This window comes from Pteronotus mesoamericanus, unplaced genomic scaffold (genome assembly GCF_021234165.1).
Source record: "Pteronotus mesoamericanus isolate MK-2021 breed Mesoamerican mustached bat unplaced genomic scaffold, CSHL_Meso_final contig_41, whole genome shotgun sequence".
Lineage (NCBI taxonomy): Eukaryota > Metazoa > Chordata > Mammalia > Chiroptera > Mormoopidae > Pteronotus > Pteronotus mesoamericanus.
Genome location: NW_026555152.1, coordinates 3,484,823 through 3,502,490, shown reverse-complemented (window position 1 = coordinate 3,502,490; position 17,668 = coordinate 3,484,823). Strand labels below are relative to the sequence as shown.

General features: G+C 37.4%; 1 protein-coding gene across 1 annotated transcript; it reads left to right on the top strand.

Moving 5' to 3' along the window:
* The first annotated feature begins 293 nt into the window (after nt 1-293).
* Nucleotides 294-16,348, top strand: POMP (proteasome maturation protein). The gene is given in 7 exon segments (XM_054577120.1): nt 294-335; nt 337-384; nt 2,842-2,939; nt 4,692-4,752; nt 8,086-8,187; nt 11,983-12,076; nt 16,130-16,348. Coding segments are annotated over 7 exon segments (513 nt in total). The 3' UTR covers nt 16,198-16,348.
* Nucleotides 16,349-17,668: the final 1,320 nt, after the last annotated feature.

The window sequence follows — 17,668 nt, the reverse complement described above, 5'->3', positions numbered from 1 at the left end:
AAAAATAGGGTCTACCCAAAAGAGGTCTTGTATTAAATAAAGGCGATGCAGCCACTGGAGCACATCGCACATGTTCAGATAAACGAACAGTGGATGTTTATTTCCACCAGAGCGGAGGTCCGCGTCTTCACTCTTCGGTGCACACCTCTTCCCGACTCACCCTCCTCCCAGCCCACGCCCTTGGCCCCCGGCCCCCCAGGACTGCAAGCGTGGGAACGCAGACACCGCGTCGCTCCCTCCCAAGGACCCGCGCCCTTCTTCCTTCCTCGCCCGGACGGACGCACTTCCGGCGGATGTGGGGGGGAACCCCGGAAACGGAAGTGAGTGGCGGGCTGGCTGACGGTTAGGGTGCTGAGAGGCTGTTCGCAGAGTACGCTGAAAATGGTGAGTGAACCCCTGGCGACCCGACTTCCCGGCGTGCTCGGGACCGAGGCCCGGCAGGACCAGGCCGCCACCTCGCAGCCGGTCACCGGCGGCGGTGATGGCGGGAGGATGGGGCCGGCCTTAGGCGCCAGGATATGTCGAGTCATGGGGTTGGGAGCTCGCGGTTGTCAGGCTGGCGGGCCTCTGGTGCAGTTCCCGCGGGCAGCGCTTCGGCTTCATCCTCTTTCATGTACTTCTGTTATTTCGGCTTGTGCCCTCCCGTCCCCAAGTCCCCCAGCAGACCCCGACCCCTTCCTTATAGTTAGAGTGGAGCTGGGAATGACAAAATGAAAGTGCAGCCTTCTGTGGTGTGGCGTTCCTGTCTTTCCCCTGAGGGGAGACTCTCTGGTAGCCCAGAGTCCCCAGACTCGCCCACCCCTGACCCTCGGAACTTATCTCATAACAAACCCACTATAGGTCACATTATTACCGTTTAGCTTTACTCTACAAACGTTTTTGGGAGCTTGTGTAACGCCAGACAATTGCTACTTTCCGTTTGTCAGCATTGTTAGTCCATCTCCTTCGCCCCTCTCCCCTTCTCTTTCTCTTTTTAACTTAAAAGTTGTGACGTTTGGGAAGGACTCCTAAATCACCAGACTCTGATACCGGTACTGCTGCTAGGCCGTCCAGATCGAGGAAGCTTCAGTTAGTAAACACTGCTGGTCGTTGTAAAGAGATTTTATAAACATTCTCAAGTGTAACTAGTGATAGTTAACTTTTAATAGATTTGTTTACCTCTGCTACTTTATTAGAAACATCAAGTACCAATCCTGGTATTTTGCAGAAGGTAATTGGGAAGATGATTACAGCAGAACACATCAGAATTCCCTGTTCCTTTGTTCCTTCTGTCACTTTACAATGAAGCAGTCTGGGAGGAGGAGAATGTTCGTGCAGGAAAGTAACAGGATATACATTTGGGAAGATGAGTAAACAGGGCCAGAGAGGGTGAATGTATTGATTACAGTCACGTAATGGGTTACTGACAGTCCACACTAGATTCCTTTTCCTGATTGGCCATGATTTGGCGGCGGCGGTGGGGCGGGGCGGGGGGAGGGGGGCGTGAGTGTTGAAACATACTGTGCAGGTTCTTGAGTTACAGGCTAAAGACCTGGGACTTCATTCTGCAGACAAGACATTGATGAATCAGTGAAAGATTTTTTTTAACAATGTTTGTAGAGGAGATTGTATATTTTTAGAAAAACTTTGATATGCAGAGTTGGAAAATGGAAGGGTGTATGGGCAGCACGACCCAGTAGAGTGCTGTGGAAATTATCCGGGTGTGAGAGCCTGAACTAGAGTGGTAGGTTGAAGAAACCCTGGCCAAGATAAAGTACCTGACCAAATAAAATACACAATGATTTTAGAAATCAATTAAAAGGCTGGTTTCTCAGAGTAGTTTCTCCTAGAATAGTACAAAAATGCTACCAAACTACTTGTACTGTTTTACATCTTTCTGCAGAATTGCAGGGATATTGAACTTTAGCAACTAGTGATTTTAAGTCAGCATCTTGTGTTTTTACCTTTTGTAACATTTATTACATTTTATTTGTTTGTCTAATCTATCTTCATCAGACTAAGGCCTGGAAGGTAGACAAGTATCTTTGGCATCTAGCAGAGTATCTGCCACATAGTACATGCCTAATAAATATTTGATGATTAAATGTTTTATTGTATAATGCATAGGGTGACAATTTATCACTACCAAATGCACTGTGTCTTTGTTTTTGTTTGACACTGTCCTGATTAGATACAATTTTTAAAATAAGTAGTACCTTCTTATAAAACCATTTTCTGAAATTCCTTCCTTTTTTAGCTTCAGTGACCACTCTCTTCTAGCTATTCTGTTCATTATTAATCCCATTTCCTTGTACTTCTGCCTTGTCCTGAAGGACTGATATTCCCCAACAGTCTTCTCTCAGTTTTTCTCATTCTGTGCTAATCATACCAACCTACAGGAGGGATCTTTCCAATGAAAATAAATCTGATCATACCGTAACCCTTTAGAGGCTCTTTATCATTTTCAGAATAAAAGTGAATTTCTTTGCATGTTTAAGCCTTTTCATTTTGCCGGCCTTTACTTCTGCCTTATTCACTTGATCATTTATACTTTTATACCGTTACTAGTGTTGTTTTTTTTTTTCTCCTGGAATGCCTTTTAATCTAACAGCATTCAGAAATGACTCAGGTATCCTTCCTACCCCAAATTTGATATTATTCACTGTATCATGTGTGTCCCTCTAGCATAAAGCTAAATAAGGTTCATTGTGATTGTTTAGATTGGGCTCTTTGAGGGCAGAGACCTTAATTTTTTTTTTTTCTCTAGTGCTTAAACCATGGCATTTACATAGACATTCAGCATGGTTTTGTTTTTTTCTTTTTAATTTTTGTATTTAATAATGTTCTTTATTTGTGTTGTAGAATACCAGAGGAATTGGATCTCAGCTGAAGGACAGTATTCCAGTTAGTGAGCTTTCAGCAAGTGGACCTTTTGAAAGTCATGATCTTCTTCGAAAAGGGTATATGGGGGATTTGTGACTTTGACTTTGCTATAATAAACTGTTTCTGGGAGTTATTTTTCACACTATTCTTTAAATATTTTGGTAGGCCCTAAATATAAGTATTTAATTTGGGAGTTAGCAAGTAATATACCTTAGATTGGGAGAGGAGATGATTGGAGGCTTAGATGTTTTCTAGAGCCAAAAAAGTGCCTTATCAAAGTAATAGGTTCCCATGACAGGGCATCTCCTAGGATATGTTACACAGTAGCATGATTTGGTAGGATTCTTCACTTTGCTATTGATAACTTGAAGAGCCCTTTTTTTTTAACTCGTAACTATTGGAGTGATTCACTTTATGGGAGGAGAGCTGGAACATAGCAGGTAAGAGCATGGACTGGGCTCATGCTGCCTGGATTTTGACCAGCTGTGTTGTTTGTTGGATGTATGCCTTTGGACAAGTTACTTAATTGCTCTACTTCGTATTATCCTCATTTGTAAAATAAGGCTATTAATAGTATATATGTTATTTTGAGGAATAAATTAGTTTGTATTACATGGAAAACACTTAGAACAGTGCCTGCTTCTTACAGTAGTAAGAATTACTAACTTACATTAGTAAGCACTCAGTAAGTGTTAGCTGCTGTTATCTTTCTTTTTTAGCTTTAGCACACAGTTACAGTCCTTCCCTCATTTTCCTTTATGTTTCTTTACATTTAGGTTTCAATTTCTGGTACTAGATCTTTTTCTTGGCAGGTAGCTTTTCTGCTTAATCAAATAAGAATAATGCCTCTCTCACCATGAACATTCTGTGTTTTGAATTTTTGAATTTTATATCTAATTTTACGATATTCAGGTTGTACTGTAATAGAATGGTATTCCATTACAGACATAATGCCTCATTATTGTCTTTCCATTTAAAGGTGCAGTATATAGCTTTGCAGTTGGAGATACAATTTGATTTATTGTATAATCAAATTCATAAGGTAGCCAGTAACCAAGTCCTGATGATTTGTTATTTATTTATTTATTTTCTCACATGAAATGCACCTTTCTCTTCCTGGTTAGTCTGAAAGATTGCCATGAACGGGACCATTTTAAAATTTTACTTTTAGGATCATATTTTATGTGAAGAAATTACTCAGTAAATTATTATTGTACGATTTCTAAGGTTTCTGTCAGCTCTCAAATGCTGTTTGGATGATATCTGTCTTTGTATATCTAGTGTAATAAAGGCCAGTGGCTTGGTTCTAGCTGTGTATCACCTAACATAGCACTTTGTATTTAGTTCTTGTGTTCAGTAAATATCAAACATTGTTCAACATGTGTTTATTAAAGATACATTAAATATTGAATAGACAGTAGACCTGAGCAGAAGAGGCTTTGATGTTTTATATAATACAAAAGCATGTCATCATAATAATAGTAATAAACATACTTTGTTAAGTTTCTTCTAGATATCAGGTATTACTTAACACCATGTTTTAGAGGGATCTCTCTAGTGAATTGAAGTCTTGACCACCATTATCTGTGATAGATGAATTTTAAAACAGCATATAGTAAATTTGCCTTTTTAAAATGTGGCTTCTTTTTCATTTTGGTGGGTAGTTAGATGAATTGTATGCATGTTTCATTTCCTGTCAGGAGACAGAAGTTTCATCATCTCCCAAAAACTCCCTCATACCATGCCATTGTAGTTATACTTTTGATAGATGTAATTTTGAGCTTTTAGTATTGTAATATGTAATCTCTCTTTTAAACATTTATTTTCAGTTTTACTTGTGTGAAAAATGAACTTTTGCCCAGTCATCCTCTTGAATTATCAGAAAAAAATGTAAGTATCTTAACAGTATATTTTTGTCCTCTAGTAGAAAAATACATTAAGACATTTGTGGTTTCATTTATTAAGACAGTTCAGGCCCTGTCTGGTGTGGCTCAGTGGGCCCATTGTTGTTCCACAAACTGAAGGACCGAAGGGTTGCCGATTCGATTCCTCATGGGGACATGTGCCCGGGTTGCGGGCCAGGACTCCAGTCGGGGGTGTGCAAGAGGCAACTGATCAGTGTTCCTCTCATGTATCGATGTTTCTCTCCCTCTCCTTCTCCTTCCCTTCCCCTGCCTCTAAAAAATAAATAAATAATCTTAAAAAAAAATTAAGAAGACAGTTCTGATGTAGAGCATGTGACCATAAAGAATATAAGACCTTATTTTCAATATCTTTGTAGGGTAGGTTTTGAATTATTATATTGCTTCACCAAAGTTCCCTTTCTACACATTCTACTCTGTCTTTTTAATGGATATTTCTAAAGGTCAGTCCACTTCTCCATTCCTCTCATAATATTTTTTCATTTTATGATCCCTTTTCCTTTTATATTTTTCTCCTACTAGTTTTTTGATGTAGATCTCTAAGTCCCTATCTCTAGCCTTGAACTCTTCCTCATGCTTTGCTTCTCCAAGTTACAGAGAGACATATCTACTTACTAGGCACAGTAGGTACACAGATGCATATGATATAATTCCTAACCTTAAGGGGCTGAAAATTTAATGGGAGGTCAAGCGGTGGACAGGGCCTTCATAAAATGCTTAGGGGGCAAAGATGGATCAACCATCTGTGCTTAGGGATTGTGGAAGGCTTTATAGAGGAGGGGGCATTTGAATGGTTTTAGACCAATGTTATCCAGGTAAATAGATCGGGAAAGGTCGTTACCAAACAGCGTATAACCTGTATAGATGTACTTTAGACAATACAGGTTTTTAAAAACACTTTCAGAGCAAGAAGAAAGATTCGTTATTTGGGGAATATGGTGTATTGTTACCCGGAGAGCTGACCTATTCCATTTTTTTCCCCTTACTCTTTAGCAAGGGGAAAGATCTTTGTATAAGAAAAAATAGAACAAATAATGTGATGGTGAAACTGAAGTTCAAATGAGATGAGGGAATAGAAGGGCTCCTAGTTATTTAAGTGCATTCTGGTTTCATGCTCAGAAGTTGATTTAGGGAGGTTAAATATTTTTCAAAGATGAGGTTAACCATAAAAGACATGTATTTAGGTTTATGGAAGAAAAAACTGGTAAGAATAGCTCATTTTAATGAATAAGTGAACTATATCACATGACAAAATAGATCAGAGGACTAGGCAAGAATTCAAAAAACCACTTAGGAGAATGTGAATCTTGGACTTTATTAATAATAAGGTGGGGCTCATATCAAGAGAGATCATACCTTTCATTTTCCTAAGTATTAATTTGGTTGTTAGATAGGGAATATTGGTTTAGTTCTAAGTAATACATGTTAAAAGAAACTTTGACAAATCTGAGAGAGATTGGCCAAAATGGTAGAGTCTAGAAATTTCATAGATCTTGTGACACTAAGCTTACGTCTCTATGTTGTCTTAATCACTTATCAGCTCATGGCAGTCTCTCTTTTGAAATTCTGTGGCACTTGTCATCTATTATAATATAAGTCCTTTAATATGGGCTGTGTAATTGCGCGACAGTATTTGGAGGTTTAAATTCTTAGTGCTATACTACTTAAGTAAACTTGGGCAAATGGCTTCATCTTTCTTTCAGTCCTGGTTTCCTCATCAGTAAAGTGGAGTTAGTAATAGCCCACCCCTCAGCACATGCTGGCTTACAGTAACTCTCCGTGATTGGGACTGCAGTGGTGATAGCGAAGAAGATGACCATCATCTATTCCAGTGGTTCTCAAACTACGAATGATTTTGCTCCCCTACCCTTACCCCTAGGAAACATTTGGTAATATCTGGTTGTCAAAAGTGATGTCTGGGGGAAGGTTCTTTGATATTGGCATGTGTTGGGGAGAGGCCAGGTGTGCTGCTAAACATTCTACAATGCACAGGACATTTTACATTCACTGCAATGAAGAGAATTATTTGGCCCAAGATGTCAGTTGTGCCAAGGGTTGAGAAGCCCTGATCTGTGGGTAATGTCTTCCCAACTATATATATAACATATATACAGTCTATCTCCGGGATGGACTCTTTCTTCTATTTTGTTGTTTATCACCACAGAGCCTAATTCTAATTTTGCATGCATTGCTAATAATTAGGTATATGTTGATTGGTAATTGCAGTTTGATATCACATTACAAGTTGGGTGTATTTATCAAAGTTTATAAATTGAATCTACATGAAATTCTACTTATCATGAGGAACACTCAGTATTAAAAGGAAACCCTTCAATTAGAATTTCAGGTCATATACTCATAATAAAATATTGCAGATTTTCCTTAAATGTGGACCAAAATTTGGGCCATCTGTCAGAATTTTGCTATTAAGCTAAAGTAATTAAAAGCCATATTGCTAGATATCTTACTTTCATACTTCTTATGTATGTATAGCCCCCCAGATCGTGCCCCAAGTGGGTACTAATCTCGCAGTAGATTTTTGATCAGTTACCCTTTTTTATTGATGACTTTAAAAAAACTCATGAAGTGTATAGTGTAACAAAAAAATCACAGAAGTCACTTTACCTCATGAACTCAGATCTCTGTAGTAGTCTGTTTACTACACTACTCTTAAGAGCCATTTTGGGAAACTGTGTTTTAGAATCCATGAGTCAAGTTGATTCATTTTGCCTGAAAAACATTAAATTGTGATAAAGGTTTTTTAGAAGTAATAAAAGTATGAGTTCAGAAAAAAGTATAGATTGTTCAGAGTTTTGGAGCTTAAACATTATTTAATTAAAAGGGAGGTATAATGGATCTGATTATTTATGAAATCTTTTGAGATACACACTTTTGTACTTAGAAATTTACTGTTTTTGTCACTGTATGTAACTTTGGATCTCATTTATACCTTTTCTTTGCTCTACTGGTTTTGCAGTAATTATAATCAAAAGTGCTAAAATTTGACTATGCTTTGTGAATATACTTTTGCAATGTGAAAAATATTCCTTAATTTATTAGTTTTGTAAATCCAAACTTTAGGTGATGATTTTACACTGGTGAAGTATACCTGTGTGCTGTATAAAATATAGACATATATATCAAAAAATTTGTTGAAGAAATTAGTAAAAGTGCTTTGTTTTTATTTCAGTTATGGATATTAAAATTCTTCATCTAAGTATTATATTACATGTTTCAGTGCTAATTGTTTTGAATGCAGAATGTTGAGTATGGCATTTAAAATTACATTACTGTCTTGTAGTTCCAGCTCAACCAAGATAAAATGAATTTTTCCACACTGAGAAACATCCAGGGTCTGTTTGCTCCACTAAAATTGCAAATGGAATTCAAGGCAGTGCAACAGGTGAGCGTAGTTTGTCAGTTATGTATGCGTCCCAGCTGTGTGTTGATACCAATTGGAATGATTCTTCTATTTAATAACAGCTGTACAAACCTGACCTTCTCCCCTGCAACCTATTCTACTTCCCCCCTTTTAGGATATGACTTCGATTCCTATTTTATTGGGTTGGCCAAAAAGTCCATTTAGTTTTTCCCTTAAAATAAAATACACATTTTTCATTTTCACCAGTAACCTCATTATTGATTTGGATATATTGAGTATGTTGGCTATCTCCTGCTATTGGCTTTGAGCTGGTAGAGGCCAAGGGTGCTACTTACTATCATCCAATGCGTCAGACAGTCCCACAGCCAAGAATTCTTTGGCCAAAATGTAAATAGTACCAAGAAACTTAGCAAACCACTTTTGACACGTTCTATCAGTCACAGTGCCTTCTCCATACACTGTACAAACTTTTGTGTCAGTTGCATTTTTACCTTTCTTTAAATAATTAAGCATAATATGCTGAAAATTGTTGTGTATTTTCTTCTTTCTTCATTGTTAAAATGGCTGCACAAAAAAACACCAATTTTGATACTTTTTTAAAGATGTATAGCACTGTAACAGCTGTCACAATGCAATCTAACAAAATTATTTCAAATGAAGTTAAAGACAACTAAGCGCTACAAGAACCGTCATATAGAAACAAACAAACTTTTTGGCCAACCCAATATAAAGGAAAAAAAGAGGCCATTAAATGGAAAATATCTTCAAGTTACAGGCTTAGTGTCTGAAAACTTACCCACATCCACCTTTTTTCTTTTGGAGGGTTTCATTGAATTTGAGATGCCCGTGGGTCTATCCAGGTGGAACTATGAAGCAGGCAGTTTGTAGATGTTGCTCAAGAGTAAGATCTTCAGAAATGTCCTTCCAAGGATGTAAGAACTGTCCCTCACCCACATTCTGGATTTGTCACATTACACTACTTCAGGGACTTAGCTTTTCATGGATCCTTTCTATAGCCGATATCTTCAACCTCTCTCTCTCCTTGCTGGAAATCAGTAGCATTTATTTGTATTGGAACCTCTACAAAGCAAAAATTGAATCAATCTTAAATCCCTTTATAGCACCTTCTCTCTCACTAAGTGTACTTTTGCAAGTCTAAACTTAAAAAAGTTGCCTACATTGCCACGTACACTTCTTTACCTCTTATTCATTCAACCCATGGTTCTCTGGCTCCTATCACATCACCAAAACTGCTCTGGAGCAGTGAAAAAAATCATTTTGCTGATTTCCCTGTGGTATGTAACAGTAATGATAGCTGCCTACTTCCCTGCTCTGTTAGGACAGTGTACTTTCCTGATGTTCCCTCTCCTCTATGAAACCGCATCCTCAGGTGTTGCTGTTTAGGTTTCTTTTCTTTTTTGCCTCTTTTTTTTATTGGTTCCCTGAAATACCAGCTACCAGTTTTATTAGTAAGTACCCATTTCTAATCTCTCCACATCCTGTTACTTTCAGTCTCTTCCTATGACTTTAGTTATCATTGAGCTATAAACCTATAGGCTTCCCCAACTGGGAGTCCTGCAGGCACTTCATGTTCCACCCAAGGATGGAATAACTCATTGTTTTTCACATACTCCTTACATATAAACAGAGTTTTTCCTAAGGCAGAAATTGGAACATTAGCCTTGGTTATCTCATCTAGCTCCTCATCCCCCACCCACACCCTCCAACATCTAGTCAGTTAACTTCTTTTTACCATTGTGACTACATGGGTTCTGAGCCCAGCTGCACATCATCTGGATTACTGCAACACCCACCCCTGCTGCCTGCCCCTCCATTGTACACATCTAGCCAGAATAATCTTTGTAAAACACCAATTTGATCATGTCACTCACCAGACTTTGTCCTCAAAGTAAAACCCATATCCTTACCATGGCCCTGGTCATGAATTGCCCTCTTGCTCTTCACCATGCTCCATTGCTTCCTCAGCTACTTGCAGTGTCCTAATTTTCTTCCCTCTCCTTTTGGCTTTTGCTCATGTTCTTCCTACTACCGTGAATTCTTTCTATCACCTAGCTAAAATTGTGTATTTTTCAATAAATTCTATTAATACCATCATTGAATCGTTCTGGAAGCTGTTTTAGAACATTTACCCAAGGATAAGCCCCGAAAGAGTATGCATGGCTTTACATCAGAGTAACCTGAATGTGAATCTTACCACTACTAGTCTTAATTTAAATACATTAGAGACATTTCTGAGCCTCAGATCATTTGGTTTTAATGTGAAATAGAGGTAGCAGTGAGGACGATGTGGGGTTATTAGGATTATTCTGCAGATTAAATGAAATACATGCTTTTGTACAAAATTATTAGCTTCCCTTTTTATGCTCCTACTATTCAGATTTCAGCCACACATTGTTCCTATTTTGGGCCCAAGCTTTTAATCCCATGTAATCCAAAGATCTTTGTCCAGAATTCTGGCCCATTTTTTCTGACCCCTATATATTATTGCAGTTCTTGCTTGTCAGGATATATAACCACTGCCTGTTATCCCTGCTTCTGAGGCTTTCTTAGGTCTGTATCTCTGGTCAAGCTGTACCTACCATACCACTACCTGGTTTGATTTACAGGCTCCTTTCTGTTTCTATATCCCCTCTACCCCGGGTCAAATTTTTTTGTTTTTTTTTTTCGGTTTTGACAAGCTAGAGAAATTTTTTTCATGCCACAAAGATTTAAGTAACTCTATAAGCTATTCGTAATTAAAAATACTTTTAGCCTGCATACGTTTCTTTGGTGGGGAGAAAGAATCTTAACTGCTTCCTTAGGTTCTAAAGTTATGATTACTTTAAAATACTAGTCACTGACCACCTATTACTCTTGGTATTTTTTTGGCAATATCCAAAATTGTCTGCATTGATTCAAATTATAACTGTCAGACAAATAATGAAGGACAGAAAAATTACATTAAAGTTTGTTGAGAACCAAATACATGCCAGTAACTGTTCTATATAAATACTTTATACCACACCATACTACAGGTTTGAGAGGGAGGTGGTATAATCTTATTTCACAGGTGAGAAAACTGAGGATGAGACAGATGAGGTAACTTATGCAAAGCCCTAAGACTGGTGAATAGTAGAATCAAAATTCGAATCCAGATCTTTCTGACTTCATGCCTGCGCTTTCTCCACTATATGTAGGTACCAGTCTGTGGCATACTTACTTAATACTTGAAAAAAGTAGATAACACTTGTTCAAAATGGTATTGTATTTTTTAAGGGCCCTGCAGATTATTTTGATCTTTATCTCTGGTTATCACTAGTGTTTGAAAGTGTCATAACTTACCTTGGTACTATGAACAATACAAAACAACATACAAAATGAAGTAATCAGTTTACTAAGTAGAATAATGGTCTCACTGAGTTGGAATTTCTTCAGGAATTGGATCATCCCACATTTATTAGAAACTAGATACAGTGTTAGGCTCTGGGATTTTGCATTTTATTAGATGGATTATTCTTGGTTTTCCTGGATGGAAGCAAAGCCCCCAAATATGTATAAACCTGATAGGATTTTAAGTGTTAATAAAAGTACAGTTTTAGGGTCTTTGCATATTTTAAGTAAAGTTTTGAGGAATTTTTAAAAACTTGGTTTCGGTCTAAAATATGAACAGTATTTTTTTTTCTCCTCTCTAGTTAAATTGACATTTTATTTAGTTTTGTGGATTTTACAAATAAAGAATGAGTAACATGATGTTAGATTGTACATCTTTTCCCCTTGGGTTTTTTTCTAATTTTGCCTTTCATACTTTTTCCAAAGGTTCAGCGTCTTCCATTTCTTCCAAGCTCAAATCTTTCACTGGACATTTTGAGGGGTAATGATGAGACTATTGGATTTGAAGATATTCTTAATGGTAAGTATCATTCAGCATCTTTTTCTGGAACCCCAATAGTGTACAAGGCAACAGCTCCAAATAAAACCCACAGCATACTTGTCTTCATGAGGCTGACTGCTGATTGGCCTCACTGCAATAAGATACAATTTAACTGTAATAACTTTTTTAACTGGCTATAAAAGTGAAAAATTTTTTTGTGGAGTTCTGAGGCTATCGTCATATCATTCATTTCATGTCCTGAAGATAAAGTCTGATATATGAGTCTAATACAATATACTTAAGGTAATTTAAATGAGGATTGTTGTTTCAGTTTCACAAAATTTGTGGGATATGACTAGTTTTTAAAACAAACAAAAAAAAAGATAAAAGTTTTCTTTAAAAAATACCTGCCTCCCCCCAAATAATTTTTATGCTTCTATTGATGGTGTGTAGGAAAAAAGAATCTGTCACCCTTAACAAAATTCCCTGAATAATTGTACCATGTACAAGATAGTGTGACTGAAGAACAATACATGCATCCTCTATTTTTTCTGGTCCTGAGGAAGTTAAACAAATATACTTCTGTTCACTATTGCCTCTGCTCATTATGCCTCAGCAATTCAGGAGAAACACAAAACCCAACAGAATTAAATTATATTAGTGTTGCTTGACTGCTGATGTCCGGTAAGGAAACCGGACACATGCTGTGGCCACAACAAAAGTCTAGTGAGCCTCCTCTTTGAGAGTCTTCCCTGAGGGAGCTTTTGGAATGCAGGAAAACCTGGAATTCCTAAGCTTTAACATTGAACTTATACCTCATTTAAAATTAGTAAGGTGATAGTTCAAGTCTATGTATTCTTATCTTTTAATTAGTTTTAAAAATGCATTCATTTAAAAATCAGCTTCTGTGATTCTGTGAAAAGAAAGGGAGTGGAACTTATCAAGTATTCAGTCAGTCAGTCCAATATTTATTATGTGTGAGGCTCTTGGCTAGGCTCTGATATACAGTGGTGAGAAAACAAGCATCTGCTTTCTAATGGGGTAAGTAAACATTAAACAGATAAAAGTTATAAGTTGTGATTACCTTCTAGGAATAAAAAGGATAGGGACAGTGTTTGTTGTTGGGTAGAAGAGGCAGGCACCTCTGGGACTGTGACGCATAAGTTGATTCTTAAAAGATATTTGAGTTTGTTGACCTAAAAGAGAGAAGACTATGTCATGCAGAAGAAGCAGTATCTTCAGGGTCACTTACCTGAGAGCAGCTGAAGTACTCTGAAAGATTTAAGATGCTTATCCTACTAATAAGCCTAACAAATTAGCCTGTCTTGGTTTCATGGATACTGGCAGAAGACTAGAGACAAAGGACAGTTTATTATAACAATAGCAGTAGCCAGAGTCTCAGCTCTTTTGTTGGTTTCCTGAGCCCCAGGTCCCACAGCAAGAAGAAGGTCACTTGATGCCTGCATATATCCTGTATTTTGTTACAGGAACAAGAACCCCACTCCAGGTCAGGGCACCAGAATCTTTATAATAGACATTCAACCTCCCTGGTCCGTTCTCCAGACGTACCAGCTCTGGAGATGCACAAGCTCTGTCTTCTGATGCTGGCCTTGAAAAGAGTCTAGAACAAAGGCAAGCAGTGCATCTGTGTCCAAGACTTAAGAATCGTGAGAGACCCATAAAGAATTGTCTTGCAACACATAGGAATGTGTTAAGAAGGCCCATGTGGCTGGAGTGTTTTTGAGAAAAGTGGAGAGTGAAGTGAGGTCAGGTTGAAAAGCAAGGAGGAGCCAGAGCTTTGTAGAAGCTTATTCAGAATGCAATGGAAAACCACTGAATGGTTTTAAACAGAGATGTAATATAATTTCACTTTTTAAAAAGTTCACTATCTTGTGGGCTTCTTTTTATATTCATTCTTTGCATCTCTCTAAGGTAGACATGAGCTGGAAAGGTCTCCTGATTAGATAGATGATTTTTGTCAGAATGAGACCACTACATGGCACTTTGCGTAATTTCTTCTGTATGGGAACTGTGACTGCATAATATAACGGCAGTTTATGGCTTTACCCAAGGGCCTTGCTTTTGCTGTTCATTCTGCTTAGACTATTTCCCCCCTCATTTTCAGAACACAGTTTAAAGGTCACTGCTTTGCAGAGCCCTTCCTTTACTACCCAGTCTAAAGTAGTCCTCATTTGCTTTGTCACCTCACTTTAATTCTTTGCATAGCAATTATCTGGTAATTTTCTTCATTCTTATTTGTTGTTTCAACTTAAATACAAATATCATGAGATCTTGAGACTTTATCTTCTTAGCTTTTGTGTCCCCATTGCCTCATGAAATGCTTGATCGCTAGTAAGTGACGAAAGCTCTTGCTCATTGCATTCTCCTCATCATCTTTGACCCATGAGGAATTTTTATGTCTATACTGAGGGAGTTGTTTGTTAGTCTGAACTCTGTGTGAGGACTGTTAAACCGTGATGGAAATCTGTATATTTCTCCAGTTTACCTTTTGTAATGTGTTGGAGGGGATGAGAGTTCTGCTCACATGTCTGTGAAGTGCTTGGCCAAGAACAATCTGTACATTTTACAAAGAAGGGAAGGGCATGTGAGGAGGGCAGTAGTAAAATCAAAAACAAAATCTTTCTTAATGCTGAAAGGGGCCTTCTATTCACTGCAGTCCTTCAATTTAAAAAGAGTAACTGAGGCTGAGCCAGAGGCTCGGGCCCTGGAGTCTCACAGTAGCTTCCTGACAGAGTAGGTGCTGGCATCATGGACCAGTGCCTTGCTTACATGGTATGCTGTCTTCTGGGGCAAGTGATTTATTTAACAAGAACATATTTTATTAAAGCCCAGAGCTTAAAAGAGCAGAGTTTAAAAGAAATTGTTATCGGAATATATTCTTTGTTTAAAAATTTAAAATATAGCCCAAACTCAGGTCCTCTAGACCCATTTCTTTCCCTCATTCCTTGGTTACCTCCTGTTGTTAGTGTATGTCCTCCTGTGTGTCTTCATACACACCTATATAGTCAGAAAATATTTGGCAGTTTAGTGTTTATTTTTTTTGACATTGGTATACTATGTATCTTACAGTATGCATGATATATCAGTACATTTGTTGATGGATGCTTACATTTTTCTCACCTATTGACACAAAACAGGGCTGTAGCAAACATCTTTGCCTATTCTGTCTACTCTTATAGACATTTAAGTGTAGATTTTAAATATCTGTTATATACATTGCAGTTTATTAGTAACCAGCAGTATAAGTTGTTGCTAAGGCTACTTTGTTGTGTGAGAAGTGTGGAGAATATAGATTGTTGAACTGATACAGCAAGCTCCAGTCTTATGAGATTCAGTGAGGAACATCCAAATTGATTGGTCACTCTCGGTAATCATTGTTTTAATGTGAATGGATATATATTTTTACAAACTGATTTTACAGTTCTTAGTTTTTTATTCTGTTTCTAGCCCTTTGCTGAGTAGGAGGCAAAACAAAAGAAAAGAAAATAGGCTTTATTTGTCTTTAGGAAGCTTACCCTTGGTATTAATATTAAAAGCTCTTTTAGGTGTATTATCACAGTTAAAATTTTTGTTTGACTCATCCATTGTCAGATTGGGGACATCTGACAATGTTTTCAAGATATTTTTGGTTATCACAGTTTGCGGGGAGTGCTACAGGCATATAGTGGGTAGGAGAGGTCAAGCAGGGGCGGCCAACCTTTTGGCATCTCTGTGCCACACTGGAAAATTGTTAAGATTTTCTTGTTCTAGAATTCTGATTTATGCCTGTGTGCATGTTTGTGTATGCAAAAGAACATAAAAAATAGAGATGAAACGTTTTTGCTATTTCGATCAAGATGTTGCCTCATCTCTTAATTAGAGCTTGTTCGTAGAGCCTCCTGGGAAGCCAAAAAGATTCCTTGGTCCCTTTGCAGTCAGTCCGCTTACCCTTGGCCCCAGGCAACACTAGTCCGTTTTCTGTCACTTGAAACTAGTTTTGCGTATTCTAAATTTTCATGTAAGTGGAATCATTGAATTTATCTTTTTTTTTTTTTTTTGAGATCTTTAATATGTGTTTCTGTTTGTTTTCAGACCCATCACAAAGTGAACTAATGGGAGAACCACACTTGATGGTGGAATATAAACTTGGTTTACTGTAATGCAGTGTGCTGATCATGGAAATGGAGAGGCTACATCTTGTTTATAGTTGTCTTTTTACTGTAATTGTGTTCAATATTAAAAGTACTGACACATGAGAATTGTTGTCTAAGCAGTATCTGATCATTTGAAATTATTTGGGTCTTTGGTTCATGGCCATGTGACAGTTGAAAGCACTAAAGATGATTTTAAAGCTCCTGATTTATATTAAAACAATAGCCTTCTATGTCTTTAAAAAAAATTGTTACTAATGAATATTATACTGACAACAGGTTCCAGTTCAACCTATATTCTAAGTATTCCATAAATTGAATTTTCAATAACCATTATCAGTATTTGAGTCTGTAGTCTTCATAGTAGCCTCTTTCACAGTAAACATCTGTAATTGATTTCAAGGGTAACACTTCAAATTAAGTACAAAATCCAATATATTTCTCTTTGTTTCAATATAGTCCATTAGTACGCATAAGAATAATATTTGCTTTATTGGGGCTACTTTAGAATTAGAGCTATTTTTGATTCAGATTGCAAAGTATAAATTCAGTAGTTTTAATTTTAGTTTTGTCTTTAACATGAAAAAAAAGCAACTGTGTATATTTATAGATCACAAAATGCTTAAGTTAAAAATAGAACATTCATGTATACACACACATTGTTGCATTGAACAGATTATACATTGCAACTTATTTAAAAATCTTCACTATGGTTCTTTCTTGTAAGGTATGAAAAAAATTTAAAATTTTTAGATTTAATCAGTGAATGGGGTCATCTTTCACTAATTAAAAAACATTTTAGCTCTGGCCAGTGCAGCTGAGTTGGAGTGTGGTCCAGTATACCAAAAGGTTGTGGGTTTGATCCCCAGCTGGGGCATGTATGGGAGGGAACCAATTGATGTTTCTCTCTCACATCTATATTTCTCTCCCCCCACCCCCCCTGCCTCTTTCTTTTTAAAAAAAAAAAAAATTCAGAATGACTAATACAACTCAACACAAAAACAAATGGCCCAATTGAAAAATGGGCAGAGAGCCTGAATAGACATTTTTTCTCAGAAGATAATATAGATGACCAACAGGCACATGAGAAGATGTTCAACTTCACTAATTATTGGGGAAATGCAATTCAAAACCACAATAAGGCATTGTCTACCTCACATTCTTCTGCATTCTTATGTCCTCAGAAACATCTTTATTGAATAAGTCATTGATTTTGCAACTGATGGCAATATTGCTCCTCCCTTCTGAGGATTGGGGACATCTGACAATGTTTTGAAGATATTTTTGGTTGTCACAGTTTGGGGGGAGTGCTACAGGCATATAGTGGGTAGGAGAGGTCAAGCAGGGGCGGCCAACCTTTTGGCATCTCTGTGCCGCACTGGAAGAAGAGTCGCCTTGGACCGCACATTAAATACATTGTGACATGTAATCACAAAAATACCTCATAAATGTTTTAAGTAAATTTATGATTTTGTGTTGG